At 42.2% G+C, this 20,873-nt stretch overlaps 1 protein-coding gene across 1 annotated transcript in view; it reads left to right on the top strand.

Moving 5' to 3' along the window:
* LOC140595576 (FERM and PDZ domain-containing protein 2-like) overlaps nucleotides 1-20,665 on the top strand; it is a 60,938-nt gene extending 40,273 nt beyond the window's left edge. The window contains exons 15-20 of the mRNA XM_072738131.1: nucleotides 6,211-6,358; nucleotides 11,936-12,149; nucleotides 16,670-16,801; nucleotides 17,694-17,794; nucleotides 20,279-20,386; nucleotides 20,475-20,665. Coding sequence (XP_072594232.1) covers nucleotides 6,211-6,358; nucleotides 11,936-12,149; nucleotides 16,670-16,801; nucleotides 17,694-17,794; nucleotides 20,279-20,386; nucleotides 20,475-20,665 — 894 coding nt within the window. The remainder of the gene's footprint in view (nucleotides 1-6,210; nucleotides 6,359-11,935; nucleotides 12,150-16,669; nucleotides 16,802-17,693; nucleotides 17,795-20,278; nucleotides 20,387-20,474) is intronic.
* The last annotated feature ends 208 nt before the right edge of the window (nucleotides 20,666-20,873 follow it).

Genomic DNA, 20,873 nt, shown 5'->3' with positions numbered 1-20,873 from the left:
ACCAGTACTGGGATACATTGTGGCGTATTTGAAAGAAGCCTACCCGAAGAGTCCCCAGGAGGCCGTTTCCTCCCCACCATTTCTTGCCAGGTCCCTGTGCACCCCCATGGGTAGCCATCAGCTGAAAACGCTATACCTTCTCTCTGGGTGGAGTTCTCCTAAAGTAGGGAATCCACCGATGCTGATAGCAAGGTTGGCGTTGGAAGATGGGAGAGGAGAGCCCATATAGGTGGTGTGAAATCTGCCAAATTTTCACATTTTTTCCTGTATGTTTTAAAATTTCCCTGTGCACACAGTGTCCTGAGACATTCAGCCTGTCTCCCACAGACTACAGGTGTGCTACAGGATGCTGGGGACTGCAGACCTTTGATGCCTTTGAAAATTTAAAAGTCTTTTTTTGAAACAAAAAAATCTCTATTAAATGTATCACGTTTGAAATTGTATTTCAATGCCATTTGCATGAGTATTTATATACTTCCTGAATGTAGTTACAATAAATTTGCCACCAAAAGCATTATGTCTGTCCCCACAGCAGATTACTCTGGTACCTAATCTTCCTGCTTATCCCATAGTAGGTCACCACAGTCAGTTTGCCATTTCCTTTTTTTTTTCTTTTCTTTTCTTTTTTACTGAAACAGAGCAACTCATTTAAACAGTACAATAGACACAAAATGCTTACAAAACTGATACTGTGAGAATGCTACTCTTTCCTTTTTCTTTTTCTTTTGTATTTTTTGTTTATTTTTTTTATTGGAGTTTGATTTGCCAACATATAGTATAACACCCAGTGCTCATCTCGTCAAGTGCCCCCCTCAGTGCCCATCACCCCATCACCCCATCCCCCTGCCCACCTCCCCTTCCACCATTTCCTTTAAGTATGATTTCCTTATCAAACATTGAAGGTCTTCATCTTTTGGCCCATGAAATAATCAGCTTTTTCTTTCTATTTAATTTTCTGTTAGGGTTTTAAGGATTTTCCTCCTGGTTAGATTGCTGTTTTTACTATCATTATCTGATGTTAGAGTTTCCTAAGTAGAAGGTAATTGGTTTAATTCATTTGCTTAATGTTTCCTTTGTTTCTTCCATCTTGGCTGTTGAAGTTGACATATTGTTTAAGCATGATTCTTGATAATGTTGCTTTTTTTTTAAGGTTTTATTTACTTATTTGAGGGAGATAGCAAGAGCAGAAGGTGGGGGAGGGGCAGAGAGAGAGGGAGAAGCAGACTGCTCAGTGCAGAGCCCGATGGGGGCTCAATCTCAGGACCCGGAGCTCATGACCTGAGCCAAAGGCAGACGCTTAGCCAACTGAGCCACCCAGGTGCCCCCTTGATAGTGTTTCATGATAAATTATTGTTTGCCTTTGGAAAAAAAGCTTATATCTAAAAGTAAATAACAGAATTAAACTGAGTTCTTAAAATATTTCTAATACTAAAAAAAAAAAACAAAAAACACAAAAGCAAAAACAAAAAACTTATACTCTATCAGGAAACTTTTTCCCAAATATTTTTTACTATATCTGAAAGTAAAACATGTATTTGTGAGTTTTTAATAATTTTAATGATTCGACTTACTTTAATTCAAATGAAAGATTATTTGAAGAGTTTTAATTACTGAGTCAATTAATACTATTGCACTGCTTCCTATTTTCTTTACGTCATGGTTAATTGTTTAAATTTTTCTTTTTCTTTTTTTTTTTTAAAGATTTTATTTATTCATGAGAGACACAGAGGCAGAGACACAGGCAGAGGGAGAAGCAGGCTCCATGCAGGGAGCCCAATTGTGGGACTCGATCCTAGGACCCTGGGATCACGCTTTAAGCCAAAGGTAGACGCTCAACCATTGAGCTACCCAGGTGTCCCCTGTTTAAATTTTTCAATGTAATTTGTCTTAGGACATTTGTAAAACTGCAGATAACCTAAAATGTAATTTTGAAAATAGAATTTTAGAAGTTATAAAATTTAATAATCCCCTTAAGTAAGTGCTTTATTTTTAAGTTGATTGAATGTTTATAGACATCTATTTTCCTGTGACCAGGGAAAATTTCTTGATTAAAGCTGGAAAATCATCAGGTTCACAAGACAAACTTATAGCTTAAAAAACCCCGTAACGACTTTGCCACGAATTAGGATTTCCATGCCTTGATGACCATCCTCTTCCTCAGCACCAATATCTTTTTTATGGAAAAGTCATCCCATGAAATTATGTCACCAATTGCTTGCCACAAATCAGGCATCTTGTACAGAAAATGACTGTCACTCTTCATGCTTCTGCAAGCACAAAATGTGGAACTCTACAAATAATGCAAGAATGAGCTCAGGAAGTTGGTTTGAAATTTGCCTAATTAATAACAGACGCCAAGATGTTTCAGACAATTGCAGGCCACTCATCTCACCAGCCAGCAGGGAAGTAGCAATAGAGTTAGAGAGAAATGCCATTAAGACATCGATTTGACTATGGTCGTAGGCATGATTGATTAAGACTGTGATTTGTAGGCATGTTGGCAGCCTGTCTGTGACAGAGACAACATTGGTTCAGAAGATTATCCAACTGAGAAAGTATTCATTGTGGAACAAGGAACCTACCCGTGTTAGTAACCATCCTGGGTTATTAGCAGTAGTTAAAACGCTCCTGAAGAGGAATGCAGAAGAGCAAGGGACAATACAGACTTTGTAGGGCTCCTTTTAAGAAAAAGAACACAAACTATGAAATGAAAGTGACCATTCCTTTAGAATGAGCAAAGAAATTGCTACAACTTGTGAATTTAAAAATGTGAACAACTACTGCAAAACCATCAAGCCAAAAAAGATTACTGTTATGAATTAATTCCCCGTCAAACTAGAATTCCTTTTTTCTTTCAAATGTTGGTGGTATACATTCTGTTTATGTTTCCATATTATGGCACTTTGTAATATTTTCTCTAGAGGCAATAGAATTACAATTTAGACTTTCCATGCTGACTGCAAGTTGTTTTTATTGTTGATAAGATGCACAAAACATGCAGCTTTGCAGATACACAGACACACTTGCTCTTTGTAATGCTGGTATAGGTTTCTGTGCTGCAAGTGCAAGGAATCGAATAAATTCTATTTCATGTGATTCTCCATTAAAAAAAGAAAAATATTGTGCAGTATATTGAGAATGCAGTATATACAGTTATAAAGTATACCCCTGATAGGACAGAACTGCCACTAAATTGGGATGTTTTTGAGAATTAAGTCACAGTCTTTTATTTTGGACAACTTGAAAGAGATTTCAGTCAGACTGGCCTCTAGCTCTGAATGTTTCAAGACTTGCTTTCCACACTTTACAAGACCCTGTGAAGACTTGGCTGGAGCCCCTCCCAGGACCCTCAGCTTCATGGCAAATCTGCCTCCGTCCGAAGAACATCATTGCTCCACAAAGAGATATCAAACAAGACACACAAACTAGAGGGCGAACTCACCGCAGCAATAATAGAACTACAGGTGATAACATATTCAAAATGGTAAAACAATGCTTTGAAACAAAGGTGAGGTTCCTCAAAGAGTTAAAAATATACCTGCCCTACAACCCAGCAATTGCACTGTTGGGGATTTACCCCAAAGATTCAGATGCAATGAAACGCCGGGACACCTGCACCCCGATGTTTCTAGCAGCAATGTCCACAATAGCCAAACTGTGGAAGGAGCCTCGGTGTCCATCGAAAGATGAATGGATAAAGAAGATGTGGTCTATGTATACAATGGAATATTACTCAGCCATTAGAAAGGACGAATACCCACCGTTTGCTTCCACGTGGATGGAACTGGAGGGTATTATGCTGAGTGAAGTAAGTCAATCGGAGAAGGATAAACAGTGTATGTTCTCATTCATTTGGGGAATATAAATAATAGTGAAAGGGAATATAAGGGAAGGGAGAAGAAATGTGTGGGAAATATCAGAAAGGGAGACAGAACATGAAGACTCCTGACTCTGGGAAATGAACGAGGAGTGGTGGAAGGGGAGGAGGGCGGGGGGTGGGGGTGAATGGGTGACGGGCACTGAGGGGGGCAGTTGATGGGATGAGCACTGGGTGCTATTCTGTATGTTGGTAAATTGAACACCAATAAAAAATTAATTTATTAAAAAAAAGGTGATGTTATGGAAGCACCAAGTGTGTACTGCAGCAACAGAGGTGTAAATACATTTTTTTTGTTTGTGCTGAAAACTCTGAGATTCTAGTTTTACATCATCTTGTTCAGAGAGCAGCTCACCTCTGTGAAAGTTTGCTTATAGATATGCATTTCTCATTAAATGATGTTACCAAAATGGAGAATAAATCCAAACTACTACAGTTGAGACCGTTTTCAGCTTTATGCCTAGAAATTCCACTCTTTGTGTTGCTTAGTATCTTAAAGCATTAGTATCTAAAAGGAGAGTTTTGCGAAGAGTTTATGAGTTGAAAGAAATATTGGTGTATGTGTGTGTGTGTGTGTGTGTCTGTAAATGATTCTCTTTTCTCAGATTTGTTAGTGAATAGTTATTAGATTTTTTTTAAAATGACTACTCATCTAAGTTTTTTTAAGATTTTATTTATTCATGAGAGACAGAGACAGAGAGAGAGAGAGAGAAAGAGAGAGAGGCAGAGATACAGGCAAAAGGAGAAGCAGGCTCCATAAAGTGAACCTGAGGCAGGACTCGGTCCCAGGACCCTGGGATCCTGACCTGAGCCAAAGGCAGATGCCCAACTGCTGAGCCACCCAGGCGTCCCTCATCTAAAATTTTTTAATACCTGAGTGCAGTTAATATGCAATTGTCAAGACCATGTGAGAGCTTACCAATGTGTGCTGACAAAGTGGATGGATTCCAAGCAAATATTTAAATTTGGAAAAGCAAATACTCCACTGCTGAAGTTCAGGGGTCATTATAATTTAAATACTAAGAAAAAGTTATTAAGGCCAATAGGGTACTATCTGAGAAAATACATTATTTTTAAAAATACTATAGTATAGTTCAATTGAACTCCAAATCCACTCATGTTAGTAGAAGGAGTTTCAACATTACATTTGTCAGTAAAGTGAAAGAATATTTAGAAAATACTCAAGTTACTTAAAATGAGGTTATAGGCAAAAAAAAAACCCACATTTCTCAGAGGAAAAGTAATGAATAATTACTGTCTTTTGTTAATTTGACCCTGTGGATGGAGCTTCTGGGAAGTGGTGACTATTATGAATTAAAAGGGATTAGCATTAACAAGGATCAGGAGTTCCAGGGAACCCTTTCAGGCATAAGCCCTGTATCTATAAAAATTATCTTTCAAAGAGCAAGCTCAAGATTCTTACTGAAATATTTAGAATATCTAGAGATTTTATTTAGAAGTTATATATAAATTCATATTTAATATCATCTCTATTACTTTGCATTTTATTGTTTTTATTAACATTGTATATTGACAATAATAGTTACGGATTTTTTCCACAAAGGTCCAGATAGACAATCCCCTATAGATAATCCTCTCCAGTTTATCCCACTTAGCTGTACCATATTATTACTTTACTTTGTATGTGGGCCCTGAAAGTATAAATATAGGGAAGCATTTCTTGGTGATGTGACCTGAATTCTGCTGCATCCTAAGGACTCTTGGTGTGTTTCCTCATCTGTAGGATAGGGACAATTGTATGACCTACCTCATTCTGTAGCTTTGGGGATGAGATGAATTAACACCCAGAAAGCACTTAGAACAGAGCCTTGCCCATAAGCGCAAGAAATGTGAGAATGCATATTATCTTTTCTTATCTTATTCTTATCTTATTTTATCTTTTCTATAACCCCACTAGCTGAAATTTTGTCTGCACCTTCTGGGAGTTTGTGCAATGAAAACTATAGATATATTTTATGGCCTTTCAAAGTGCACACTGAGGATTATGTTCACTCCTTGCTGAGGGCCAAGTGTGTACCTGACTCATTTCATATGTGTTTCACCTAGCTCCCTTCTCAGCAGTTGGCAATTGCCTGATAAACAAACACTGGCTTTGTGAATGAAGAAAACAATAAGAAGAGGTTTTTTTTTTTTTTTTTAATATAAGAAAAAATAATAAGCCATGGTCAGAGAACATCTGTCATATACTTCTAGATGCCTAGTACATTGAGACCAAACTGGAGGCTCCAGCATTTGATAGCACTTTGGACAATTGTGCTTAAATGGATGGTCAGCATAATCAACATATGAAAGCCTGTGTTTGCTTCCTTCAGCGAAAGAAGTTCACCATCACAAGCAGCATCTCTGGGAAAAAGCATACATTTGTCACCAATTTAGCAAAGACCTGTAAATATTTACTGGGACTCTGCTCTGCTCAGCATGGGTTTAATGCTCAGACGAGCTCTCTTCCAGTTGCAGCTGGTGAATAGACGCTATATTCTCTTTTTTTTTAATTTATTTTTTATTGGTGTTCAATTTGCCAACATATAGAATAACACCCAATGCTCATCCCATCAAGTGCCCCCCTCAGTGCCCGTCATCCAGTCACCCCCATCCCCCACCCACCTCCCTTTCTACCACCCCTTGTTCGTTTCCCAGAGTTTGGAGTCTCTCATGTTCTTAGACACTATATTCTCAACCTCGAGTTTGGAAGGTTATTTCATAAAACAATTTGTATCAGTATCTATAGTTGACCCAGAAACCTCTAAAAAGTTTTATATCTCTCTAATAACTCAAGAAATACCATTAAGGTGAAATGTATTTATTTTCTTCGACTGGTAAATGCTAAAATAGGTACCACGGCGGGAGGCGGGGGGGGGGGGGTCAGTGGGGTAAATGGGTACAATCTGTCTGAAATACAATTGGGAATATATATCAAAAGCCTTTAAAAAGCCCATGTCTATTAGCCCTGCAATTTCACTTATAGACAAATATTTATCCAAAGGTGATAAATACAGAAGTTACATGGAAGTTGATGCTCATAGGTGTTCACTAGAACGTTATTTATACCAGTGTCCATTTGGAAGCAACCTAAATCTCCAAAGCCTTAAGATACATCTCTATAATTTAGACATTAAAGTCAGTTTCTGGGGAATGATGACATGTGAAATGCACATAATGTGGCTGTAAGTGAGGAAAAATGAAATATGAAGTCTTACTTCCCACTGATAAAACTTTCTGCAATGAAAATATGCATACTGTTTGTTTCAGGGTCACCGCCAATGTATATGTGGTCACTGCCAGTGTGTATGGGGGTCACTACCAGGATGTACCTACTGAGCACTTGAAAGATGGCAAATAGAACTGAGGAACTACATTTTTTATTTCATTAATTTTAACTAACATATTTAAATGTAAATGGCCCCATGTATCTCCTGCACTGGAAAGCACCAACCTAAGCGCCAGGATAGTAACTTGGTTGGTTTTAACATGTTATGAAACCGAAAAGGAAGAATATGGAAATGAACCTCCCCAGAGTACCTTCATAGGTTTATTGTTACCTTTGTGGGTCATGCACACAGGCACACAGGCATGATTGTTTTCTCCTTTGTGTCGTTTTCAGGATTTACCAAACATTCAACAATGTACATGTAATATTGCTTTAATTAGGAAAGAGACTACTAGGTCGGATGAAGCTACACATCACAGAACACTAGTTAATACTTCTTGAGTTTTTAAGAAGCACTAAGGAACTATTTATTATTCTTATTAGTACCAGGAGGTACTCTAAGCCCTTCTATGAATTATCTCATTTATGCTCATAATACGTTGTTTCCTTAAACTGCGATTGTCAGGCAGCCCAACGAGGCAGGCACCAGCATTACTGAGGAGGTTAAGTAACAGGCTAGCTGGGAGGTGCTGGGGCTGAGGTTTGAACCTGTCTCCCCCTGAGGCTGGTGCCTAAGAACTTCACTCTGCAGTACAGCCTTTATCCTACATGAACAGGGACTCTAGGACTAGAGAGGTTTGGCACTGAGCATTGGATTGATCATAGTTGCCGTTGATCTCTAAGCATTATTTTTTCTTTAGTTAGAAAAGAGAACAATTTAATAGAGTGGTTTCAGCGTTCATATTCAAACAGTGGTCTCTGCATGTGCATCACTCCAGAGCTTGCTAGAGATACGAAACCTCAGGCACCATACAGACTTACTGAATACATCTGCATTTGAAAAGGAACCCAAGTGATTTTGATGCACAGAAAAGTTTGAGACCCCCTTGCTTGGAATGTGGCCCTGGAGCCCAGTAGACTCAGAGCAGGAGAGTTTACTAGCTGCATGACTTGGGGCAACTCACTTCCTTTCCCTGAACCTCAGTGTTCTTAGGTGAGCACACTGGTGTCTGGTGGCTTTAGAGGAACAGTACATGAGATGTTTCTAGCTCTGTGTCCCATGTTCACTAACTCTGTGTAGTAGTAAGAGCAGCTTCTGCTTGTGGGGGTTTTGTTCAGGGCTAGCTGGTTCATGGGGGAAGAGGGGACAGTGAACACTGGGTTCTGGGAGCCTGGGACGGGGATCAGTCAGGAAACAAAATTGCTGAGCATTTGGATGCAGAACCAAACACAGAAAAAGGGGACATATGATTTGCAGCAAACCCAAATAAATTATAAATATTTCATTGAAATCACATAGTGGCAGTTTTAGGGTGTTTGCAGGGAGCTGGAGATAATGAATGTAAATTAACTGTATTTTACTTGTTATTGCTAAGATACAATGTGAAACATCATCAATATTACTTTTATTGCCCGATACAAGTGAATGTAAAATATTTATAAAGGTCTGCAGGCTCACTTGTGAAACTAGTCCTTTTAAGCCAGCTTTGCTCATATTACTGTTTTCTCATACTCCAAATTCTACCTTCATAAGAGTTTTCAGGAATATAACATTGATATTAAAAGGATTATTTCACAGTTTTTCTTTTTTGGGCTGGGTTAATGTGATGTTATTTTCCTTTATTTTTTCTAGCTTTATTGAATTATTAGTGACATATGTATATAAGTAAGGTGTGCAGTATGATGGTTTGATACACCTATATATACTGCAAAATGATTACCACAATAAGATAGTTAACACCTCCAGTCCCTGCCATAATTATAATTGTTTTTGTGGTGATGACATTTAAAATCCACTCCCTTAACAACTTTCAAGGATGTAATACAATATTATTAACTATACTCACCATGCTGTAGATCAGATCTTCAGAACTTATTCATCTTACAGCTTGGCGTTTGTACTCTTTAACCAACATCCCTCCATTTTCCCACCCTGCCCCTGGCTATGGCAACTACCATTCTCTTCTCTGCTTTTATGAGTTCAGCTTTTTAGATTTGGCATATGATGAAAATATACAATATTGGTTGGTTTGTCTGATTTACTTCACTTAGAATAATACCCTTAGAGTCCATCCATGTTGTCTCAAATGGCAAGATTTCCTTCTTTTTTATGGCTAAAAAATATAATACATGTGTTATATACACATGTGCATTTCCTTTTCCACTCACATGTTGATGGACACTTGGGTTGTTTCCATGTCTTGCCTATTGAAGGTGCAGAGATCTCTTCAATGTAGTGTTTTGATTTCCTTCAGGTGGGTCACAGGAGTGGAATTTCTGGATCATATGGTAGTTCTTTTTCAATTTTTTGAGGAACCTCCCTACTGTTTTCCATAGTGATTGCACCAGTTAACATTCCCACTAACAGTGCACAAGCATTCCCTTTTCCCCATATCCTCGCTGATGCTCGTGGTGTCTTGTCTTTTTGATAGTAGCCATTTGGACAGGTTTGGCATCTAATTGTGGTTTTCATTTGCATTTCTCTGATTAGTGATATTGATATTTTCATTTGCCTGTTGGTCACTTGCATATCTTTTTTGGAAAAATTAGATAATTTTTCTTTGCCTTTAAAAAATTTCTTCATATTAGAAACTCTTTCTGCAGACACCATTTTCAGTGATTGCACCAGCTAAGAACTAGCCATGTCCATCTCATGGCCCCATATGGTCCTCAGACTCAGCATGTCTACAGTTGATCTCATGCTTCCATACAACCTTTTCCACCATGATCTTTGTCTTGTTCAACTGAGACCACTCAACCACTCTGCAAGAAACTGAGTGGAGGGGTGGGGGTCTGAACCTGCCTCCTCCTGTCACATTCTGCCTCTTACTAAGGGCTCTCAAATGGGCTTGCCATTGACAGCCATCTCCCCATAATTGTCTTTTGCTCAGCATTCAAATTAACCTTTTAAAAGCACCAATATAATCGTGTTCTTCCACTGAAAATTTGCAGGGGGCTTTCTGCCATCTGCAGGGACAAGTGAGGACTTCTAGGATGGCATGTCAGACTCTCCCCAGTTTGGCCTGAACCTTGACATATGTCTTGCCCTGAGTCTTCCACTTTGCTTTCCAGCTATACTGCATGCTTTCTTTCAGCTGAGAAAAATATCTCAAAGATGTCTCAGGTCCGTAATTAAGCCTGAGATCACCGTCCCTTTGGGCCCTGGTGATCAGAAGGCTGGGCATGTCTTGGATGAATCTCCCATACTGCTGTCTTTGTCTTTGTGTCCTGGGCACCTTCATTTCTAGTGCAGACTGTGTTGTCAGCTGGCTTGAGAACAGGTTCTGCTTTACCACTTACAAGCCATAGGACCTTGAGAAAATTACTAGCTCTCTTAACCTCAAGTTCCTCCTCTATAACATAGGTATAATAGTATCTATCCCAACAGGGTCGTTGTGAGGTTTAAAGGAGACCATATAGATAACACACTTACCTCTGTGCCTAGCACATAATACACATTCAGCATATATGAGTTGTTGGTGTTAATGTTACTGTTGTTGTTGCTTTGTGTCTAAAGGGTCCAAGCTCTGGTGTAAGATACTATACAACTCATATAAAAAGCTGTAGGTCATATTCAAATTGCTTAAGTTGCTCTTTTTTTTGCCCACTGTGTATGAGTGATAGTACCAAAAATGCTTCATAGACACAAAAAGTTCTCAAAAAGTATTTTTGAAAGGCTACCTTTTTTAGTGGGCACAAACCTGGCAATGGACCAGACACCATTGTAGAGAAGGGATTTCTACTTGAGCATATAAATGCTCATGGACACCCTGGAAGTGGAAGGACTTCACCATGCTTTACATACACATACACACAGACAAAGCCAGAACCATAGAAGCACCACGTGCCCGAACATTTTTTTTTCCTTCTCAGTTTTAGCAGAGAGCAGATGTCCAGAATTTAGTCATCATTTTCCTTTTTCACAATACAAACTAGGCTTTATAAAGCCTAGTTAATTTAAGGACTCTATCAATCAAATCTCAATTTCTTATGAATGACATGAATAGTGAAGTGGTGGGAATCACTTACAGGCATGATCTCGAGTTAGGGACATCATTAGAGCCATTTATTATATCTTTCTGCATGAAGGAGAAGGGGAAGTTCTTCCCCTTCTAGGGGCTAGGAGACTCAATACATCTGATATGTATTCACACTTCAGAATGTGGATCTTAAATAATTATTACCAGGGAAATTAAACTGTATAGAGGTTAAAGATTATATTCTATAGGCCAGAGCTTAATCTTGGAGCCCAGGTAATTTGAAGATTCATTTGTTACAATGCTTATGAGGATGGTTTTGAAAAGGCAGTGAGCAGGATGGGTGGCAGCAGTGAATTTTCTACAAGACTCTTTCTATAAGTTTTATTGTGACATTGCAGTGAATGTTAATACCCATCAAAATCTTGGCTGAGGGCCATCAACTACAGGGGGAAGGAGAGCATTTCCTTTCCCTTTTTGTGTTTCTGAGGTTGCTTTCATTACTGTGTGCTAATTAGGAAGGTTTGGCATCCTCAGGACTAATTGCAAGCATCCCCTCAGTCAGCCTGAGGACAAATTGTGGAGAAAGAAGAGCAACAATAGAACCTGGAGTCTGTGATGCCTTGTTGTTTCAAGAGTGATAGATCCAGCATCATGCTTGTGTGTTGCTCATGTTTTTCTCCCAAATTTCAGGCCATGATAAATGTGTGCAAATGCCCAATGTGAGTCTTGCACACCCGGCCCAATCCAAGCCTCTCACTTGGATTCAGAAACTGTCGAGCTCAGAAAATACGCCGTTCGCACCCACACCCAGGCTGGTGACCACAGGGGGCCCACTGCCCACGTTGCTGGATAATTTCGCTGTGGAAATCACCAAGGAGGCTATGGCACAGGGAATCCGAGGCAGGTGGGTTTGACACATCCATTCTCTGAACCCAAACCATCTTGTACTTGGCACTCTGGAGCATTCCATACCTGAAGAAATTGTTTAAAGGATGTCAGATGTCTAAGGGAAGGATACATTCATTCACTAACAACTAATTCCATAGAGATTTCCTGGAGGCGGTCTATGGGCAAAGTCTATGCTGAAGTCTGCAGGGCAGACATCCCATCCCCCAATGGTGGAGAAAGAACTAGGTGATGGTACGAAACCGAAGACGACAAAACAAAGAAGTCGTAATAAGCCTAGTAAGTCTTATCATGAGCCAGGAACTGTTCCCAGCACTTACACACATCAATTGATTTTACTCTTGCCACCCTGCGAAGTGGTTTCTATCATCTCCCAGCTGTACCAGGAAAGAAATGGAGAGTTTGGGATTTGAGCACATGCAGCTGGCCCTGGAGTCCACACTCCTAATCTCTACATTATGCTGCTTTCTCTACTGATGGAGTGCTTGGAATTTGATTTGTAAGTGAAAATAATGAGCTTTTAAACACAACTTTACATTATAACACATGGATTCACAAACTTAAAAATAGCCTAGAAATTGGATTACACTTACATTGCAAGTTATATAAATAGCACAGATTCACAGGCAGCATGTGACCAATGAAGGTTACTGGAGGAGCTGTTTTTTGGAATGAAGTATACTTTTGCTTCATCAAGAGGGTGTATGGGTAATTCATCTGAGCTGTGATGTCTGTCTGTCTGTAGCTTATCTATAATTCTTTTATATGTATAAATATTATGCATCTCAAAGTAATCCTTAGAAGATTATTGCCCCAAATTCTGTTGATGCAAATATGCCTCACCATGCACTGCAAACGACATCAGCAATGGTGGAGCAAGACTGTTGGTGTCATATCATTGTGTAACAAATGACTCTAAAGCACAGTGGCTTCATTAAAACATCAACCATTTTGTTATTCTCTTTCACAGTTTTCTGGGATAGAAATTCAGGCAGACCTTAGCTGGGTGATTCTTCTACTGCATGTGTCATTGTCTGGGGTCACTCGATGGTGTTCAGCAGGACTGGTCTGGAGGCCCCAAGATGGCTTTTCTTATACGTGTGGCCCCTTGGTAGGGATAAGCTGGGACGTTGAGTTCTGCTGAGCACCTTTCACTCTGTGTGGCCTCTGGGACCACATGGTGCTTCCAGCCAGGTAGTCAGGCTTCAACCTGGTGGCTCAGGGCTCTGAGGGCTTACGGTGAGGCTGTCAATCTTCTTAAAGGCTGGGCCTGGAGCTGACACAATGACACGTTGGCCATATTCTTTTGGTCAAAGTACTCACAGGTCAGCACAGATTCAAGGGTAGCAGAAATAGACTCCATCTCTTGATGTAGGAGTGTCAAAGAATTTGTGGCCATTTTAATTAATTAATTACATAATATTTATTTTAAAAGATTTTATTTATTTATTTGACAGAGAGAGAGAGAGAAAGAGAGAGAGAGAGAGAAAACACAAGCAGGGGGAGCAGCAGGCAGAGGGAGAGCAGAGCAGGGGGCCTGATGTGGGGCTCAATCTCAGGACCCCGAAATCATGACTGGAGCCAAAGGCAGATGCTTAACTGGCTGAGCTGCCAGGTGCCCCAATGTGTGGCCATTTTAAATCTGTCGCTCAGATTAACAGTACTTTACAACACTTTATAAGCCTGAAGAAGCTGTGCCTGGCTCAAGGCCATCTTGAGAACGTGCTGACTGCAAAGGATCTTTCTTGAGGTGATGGGCTTCCAGTGATTTGCCAATGGGCTCACACAGTGGGGGCTTAACAACATTGCAGGGCAGCTGGCCTTCTCTATAGAAAGCTGAATTAGAGTCTTCAGTAAATCCTGCTAGCTACTACTCGAATTTTAGTTTACAAATGCCAAATTTTCAGAACCCTTGATAACTCACTTCAGAGGTTACTAATAACCCTTGCATGGAAAGGGAAATTGAGTCCTTGACTGTCTGGAAGGTCCCCAGAAGCACAGCTTGAGACAATGACTGGGTGCAGGTGGTTCTGTGGAGGTGGTGCCAGGAAGCAGGAGGGAGCAGGGAGAGAGACAGGGAGGGAAAATTTTAAAAAGGAGGGCAGACTGTGGCTCAGTCTGTTCGGCACCTGACTCTTGGTTTCAGGGCAGGTCATGAGCTCATGGTCATGAGACTGAGCCCACGTCAGTCTCTGCACTTAGCTGGGAACCATCGTACACCTCGCCCTCCCTCTCTGACACTGGGGGCAGTGCCATTGAAGTAGTTGGTGTGGGCAACCAGGGTTGTATTCCAATGAGAAGTGTACAGAAGGCCTCCCAGAATTGTCTGTCTGAAGGACAGGCAAGTGGACACATAAGTACTGAGTCCTAGCCCCTCTCTGCTGGAATGTTATCTGTAGGAGGCCCAAATTCTCCTGCACTTTTAAGCAAGGTGGGGATAGTGGGGGAGGAGGGCACCCAAGATGTACAAGAGGCTCTAGTCCAGAAAGAGGACCATACTAGACGTTGTCAGTATGAGCTGAGCCTGAGCTCACATAGACCCGCTCACCATTGTTGTGGCCAGAGCCTGAGCTGGGCCACAGGCTGATGTTCATCTGGCTCTGTCCAGCTCTGTGGCACAGATGAGATGTTTAGCATGTCTGCTGTGTCTGGTACAAAGATGACTCAGCTGAAGATCCCCTTCAGACAGGGTCCTGGAGGTATTGGAGCCAGCTCACTGTCTGGTTGAAGTGCACTGCTGATACCTGCTAAACCAGCTACTGCTGTGAGAACTTGAACAAGTGAGCTGACATGTGCCTCAGTTTCCTCATTTGCCAGTGGTGATGACAGCCCCTGGATAGCTGTGGGAATTAAACAGTGTTAGGAAACACTGAACATGGGCTGGGTCTGTGGTCAGTGTCCTGATGTTGGTCCTCTTCCCCTCGTTTTTGGGGACATGGAAGGAACACAGACCCTCTGGGGGTCTGTGAAGTCTGTAGAGTCTGCGATAGAGTGGGTTAAACCTTTAAAGCAGGCACAGATACAAGTTATTGCTCCCTTGAGAGTAAGGTGATTTCCTAGTTAGGGGCTTGGGAAAAGGGCCTGTGATGCCAGGTCATGACTGCTAGGAGGTTGGGGCTCAGTGAGAAGGAGGGGAGAATGCTGTGAGTAAAGGTCCAGTTAGTGTTGCTAGAAAAGTTGGTTGAGCACCTGCTCTGTGCCAGCCCTGGGCTACAGGCTGAGGATGCAGTGGTGAGCAGGACGGACACAGTCTCTGCCTCATGGGACTCACAGAGGTGATAAGGAGCCTGTCTGGGCAGGAACAGGTTGTGCTGTTGGCTTGGAGCCTGGAGCATGTGGCTTGGTGGCCGGAGCCAGGACAGGAAGGACTGCATGCAGGCCTTAACACTGATGGGTAAGGACTCCATCCCCAGCACCATTCCCGAGTTAATTACTCAGCACCCCTTAGAACATGGATGTCAGTGGGGTGCCAACCCTGCCGTACAACCCCTGCCTCACCCCCATTCCACGTTGCCTCTCATGTGAGAACTTTCCCGACTGTCCCTGCAAAGAGGTGGCTCCTTGCTATTACTGGCTCCATTTAGACACGCCACCCGTGCCCTTCTCCTCGACATCCACAGGTGTTTACCCATCTGCTTGTTAATCAGTCAACTTCCAGAGAACAGCAGCTTGCCTGATTTTTCTTCAGCTTTGAAGGGAGCATGTGGAGGCTTCTAGGAAATGGCTGGTTTTTTTCTTTAGGTTTGCAGTAACATGCACATCACATAAAATTCCCCAGCCCAACCATTTTTAAGTACATGGTTCAGAAGTACACTCACATTGTTGTGCTATCTCCAGAACTCTTTTCGTCTTGCAAAACTGAAACTCTGTGTATTAAATAACTCCCACCCTCTTCCCTGAGACCCTAGGACCACTATTCCACCTTCTGTCCCTATGAATTCAACTCCTCTAACTGCCTCAATTGGGTGGAATCATACAGAATTTGTCCTTTTGTTACTGGTGGTAAATGCCACTCCTAATCCTTTTCAAGCAGGAGTGGCGTGTGTGGCCAGATCAGGTAGGCCACAGGAACCTGGGGAATGAAAGGCCTCCATTTCTCCAAAGGCCCTCCCAAATGCCACATTGTCCTCATATCTTCTCGTGGCCCCTCAGGACTACTGTCACCCTGCTCTAGACCCAGGGGCATTCTCCTGTGCCTGGGCACTCTGGTCACCTGGGCACTTCTCTGGTCACTTGTCTGGAGCATAAAAGGCTCCAACCCCCCATCCTGTAGCAGGCCAGGAAGATCCCAGAAGGCAGAGCCCACATCTGACCCACCTTTTCTGTCAGTGCCTTACCAGACCAGGGCCTGATACCTGCTAGGTGCACCTAGGGTTGCATTTGCTCAAATGTAGGGTATAAGAAAGAGCCAAGTCAGATTGAGGCCTCATTTCCAAACTCTGAAGAATGGCTCTGTGCTTGCCCTTCACCTCTGCACTCACTTTCTCTCCCCCTTCACTTTTGTTCTTTCCTTTTCAGCTCTGGCCCCTCTGAACAGTGCCAGGTTCCATACCGAGAGCACTTGGCAACATCTATCCAAGGGAACAGGGCGACACTCTGTGGGAAGCTGCCCGTAGTCACATCCTCACCTTCGTCTGGCCGCCTGAAGCAGTGGGACGGGCATGAATTCACTGAGCTTAGGGCCAGTCTGGGTGATAGAGGGCCACATCTGTTCAGATGGTTGGCTTTCCTGGCCTTCCTTGCTTCAGATAAGGCCCAATGCTGGCTTTTTCCAGGTCTCTGAACCCAGGTGGCTGTATCTATGCTTCCTTCTCACTCTCCATTTTGTTCATCCCGCAGGGTATCTTCTCTTGGGCACAGCTGATCCTGGGGGCTGGGGCAGTGAGTGCCACACTGAATTCATTTTTCTCCTAGGGCATAGTGTATTCTTTGTTCACTAGAATACTGGCTCAGCAAAGGCCATCTGCATGCCTGCATGAAAGGTTCTTGTTCTAAGCTTGGTATGATTAGGTGATGGCCAACTCAAATGCCCACAGAGATCAAGCAAGTGAGTCACTGTGTGGAGGCCACAGGGTCCATCATCCTGGGGGTGCTGGAGCATGCCCAGCCCAATTAAAAACAGAAGCAGACAATAAAAATCAAAAGCATTGGTGCGTCATCCTTACTACCTTGTTTTGGAGCCAAGTGTGTATCATCATTTCACAAGTGTGGGAAATAAGAATATTATTCCTATCTTCTGGTTAAGGAAAAGGAGGTTTAGAAGTGTGCATGTCCAACTCTAAGGAGAGGACAGTGGGAAGTTTCCAGGAGGCTCAGGGGACTCTAGGGTCCCTTCTGAGACAGAAAGACCCCAAAGGTATTCTTCCCAGTACACTCCTGACAACCAAGTCAGCCTATGGTGGAGTCTGTTAATGGGTCTGCTGGCTGACAGGGCATGAGGCTGCCTTCCCGAGGATGCCTTCCCAAGCTGCCATCCAGACTCAGAAATGCCAGAAAGTTGCTCCTTAGTCACCTTTTCTCATCTTGTGGCCTTTTCCTGCAGCCATTGTGCAGATCAGGAGCAGTTGGAGACCGTCTGTTTGACCCAGAAGCCACCGACTTGTGACCCCGTCTTTGGATCACCTGCCGAGAGCATGCACAGGGGTATGGGCCAGGGCATGGGCCAAGTTTGGAAAAAAGGAAACCTTACCTTTGATGCTTACTTGAAAACTTTTGCCACTACTTCATTCTGCCTTCCCAGTAATAATCACAATCTTCTTGATTTTTAAATTAATTTCAAAATGATTTATTGTCAGGAAGAGCCCTTGCAGTCCACCTTTGGCTTGGGCTGGGCATGTGGATCTGTAGTATATTAGGGCAGGTGAAGATCCTCAGAGCTCTGGTCCAGCATGAGGAGTGCCTGCTATGGAGTGGTGTGGCCGGAAATGTGCCATTCACTTCAGTTACAATCTTCACGGACCCAGAATATCACCTCTCACTATCTACCAGATACAGGGAAGGCAGTACTCTCCTCTGTCATACATCCCCTGGGGAAGACCATAGGGAAAGGAAAGAAAGATTCCAGAACTAGATAAAATATTTACAAGCCTTAGGCCTGGGGATTGGCTCTGGAACACCACCAGGTTGCTCTGTACCATGAACTGTACCAGGGTCTGCTGTGGTCCTTGGGGGAGCAGAGATGTGGAGAGCCTGGAATGCTCTGACTTAAGCTCTGATTCAAGACTTCAGCTCTGGGGGAAATCCTGCAGGTGCCTTTGCTGATATATGGGGCCATGTTGCCTCTGAGTATTAGAGACTCAAGAGAGGAAGGCTTTGCTATCCTAACTCTGTACTTTCACCTTAGTTTTACTGTTCACTGCCCACAAGTACATCTCTGCTCAAATTTGGTCTTGACCTAAGACCAATGCAGAAAAAAATAGCTATGGTAAGTTGCATAGAAAACGAGCACCATGTCTCCTTGCCCCCACTCTCATCTCTGTTCTTGATGAGCCAACACTGACCCAGTGAGGGTGTATCTGCTGCCAAAACAAGCATGCTGACCCAGTGATGGGTATCAGAAGTGTATGTTCATTCCCAGTACTGTGTGTGCATAAGCACATGCATATGTAAAATACTGTTTACCCCTTTTGTATTAGGTCTCAGATAATTTGGGGGAAAAGCACAACTTGGGGCTTTGTTTCACCTCTAGGGCCACAAAATAACAGGAGAAAGGGCTTTAGAGCTGAACCAGACTGAGAAATCGTGCATGTGACACTGAACCAGGACCCACATCGTGGTTTTGGTAAGACGGTTTCTGGCAGATGAGACACAGTCTCTCTCTCCAGGCAGAAGGGAGGCATGTCCTGGTCCTCTTTTTGGCTTTTTTACTGCCTTCTCCTGACTGTCCCCCACCTGTCTTTTTCAGGGATCACTTCTTTAGTTTCCTTTAAGTGTCCCTATGAAATAGTGGGATTTTGAGGGCAAAGTTTTCCTTTAAAGCCTGGTAAGATTTGGGGATTTATAGCTTGATAATCTAAGTACAAGACAGAAAAAAAACTTGTTAGGGGTGCCTGGATGTCTCAGTCAGTTAAACATCCAACTCTTGATTTCAGCTCAGATCATGATCTTGGGGTCATGAGATCAAGCCCCATGTCAGGTTCCACACTAGGCGTGGAGTCTACTTAAGATTCTTTCTTTCTCTCTGTCTGCCCCTCCCCTTCTTTCTCTCTCTCTCAAAAAAGAAAGAGACTTTTTATCCTAATACCATGCAACAACCTTTCTCTATATACTTAGATTCTTAGTTATGGGAGGGAGCAGTCAACCTTTTTCACATCTTTATTGTTTATTACATTTTAAGGCCCTGAAAAACCACACAAGAAACAAAACACTGAGACAAGATACTCTATTAAAAGTCATCTCTTTCTGGATAAGATCAAGCCATTTGGAAAAGTGTGGAGGGACGGACCTAGAGGGTCTTATGCTAAGTGAAAGAAGTCAGACTGAGAAACACAAATATATGATTTCATTTATATGTGGAATATAAAAGAAATGAATAAACAAAAAGCAACATCAGACCCATAAATATGGAGAGCAAATTGATGGTTCTAGAGAGGAGGGAGGTAGGGGATTGGGCAAAATGGGTGATGAAGAGTGGGAGATACAGGTTTCCAGTTATGGCATGAACCGTCAGGGGAATGAGAGGCACAACACAAGGAATACAGTTAACGACATTGTAAGAGTGATGCATGGAGACAGATGGCAGCTACACACATGGTGAGCACAGCAAAATGTGTGAACTTGTTGATCACTGTGCTCTACTCCTGAAACTAATATAACATTGTGTGTTAGCTAGACTCAAAAAGAAAAGTCTCTTTCCTATTCTGATTATCTACTGGGGCAAAACCCAGTACACATTGACGGGCTGTGTTCCTAGTTTAGCCGTGCTTACTAGTTGGGGGGGGGGGGGCAATCAGCTTTCTTTTCTCTATGTGTCTCACAGAGTGGAGAGAGCTGTTTGAGAATCAGAGGGCTTAGCTACAAACATCAGCAGTGCCACTTGGTAGCGGTGTGATCTTAAGCAAATAACCTAACCTCTCTGGGCTACAAAATTCACCAAGTATTATCTTATTAAATATCATTGGATTACAGGCTTTGTCATTAACAAGGAAAAAGAGGTTGGCAAAGTTGACCCTGGCATCTTTGTATCCTCTATTATACCTGGAGGACCAGCTGCAAAAGCTAAAAAACTCAAACCAGGTATGTCTTTTAAATTGTCAAAGACATTGCCTTGAGGAGCTGCTCTTTCTTTCCTTGATGGCATTATTAAGATGTTTTATTGTTCTAGGAGGGCAGATACTAGCCTTGAATCACATCAGTCTGGAGGGCTTCACATTCGACATGGCTGTTAGAATGATTCAAAATTCTCCTGACAGCATAGAATTAATCTTCTCAGTCAAAAGGTATGCCCTCACCTGTGTTCAGAAGCTGGAGAACTTCCTCTACTTTCAGAAGTTTGTCATTACCAGGAGGTACTAGATCTTTAAGTTTATGTAGGTTTGATGTTGCTTTTTTCATGGTGGTGGCTTGCAAAGAAGCACTGCTGTAACACAAAACAATAAGCTCTGCAGTTTTACAGGCAGAACAGGCCTTACTGCTGCTTGCTCTGCCTGATTGGAGCAGCCTACTCCAATTCATTATCAGATATGACCAGTACAGCCATTGTGTCTTTTTCTGTCCACTTTTC

The sequence above is a fragment of the Vulpes vulpes genome, chromosome 15, assembly GCF_048418805.1.
Source record: "Vulpes vulpes isolate BD-2025 chromosome 15, VulVul3, whole genome shotgun sequence".
Taxonomy (NCBI): Eukaryota; Metazoa; Chordata; class Mammalia; order Carnivora; family Canidae; genus Vulpes; species Vulpes vulpes.
This window is presented reverse-complemented; position numbering and strand designations above follow the sequence as displayed.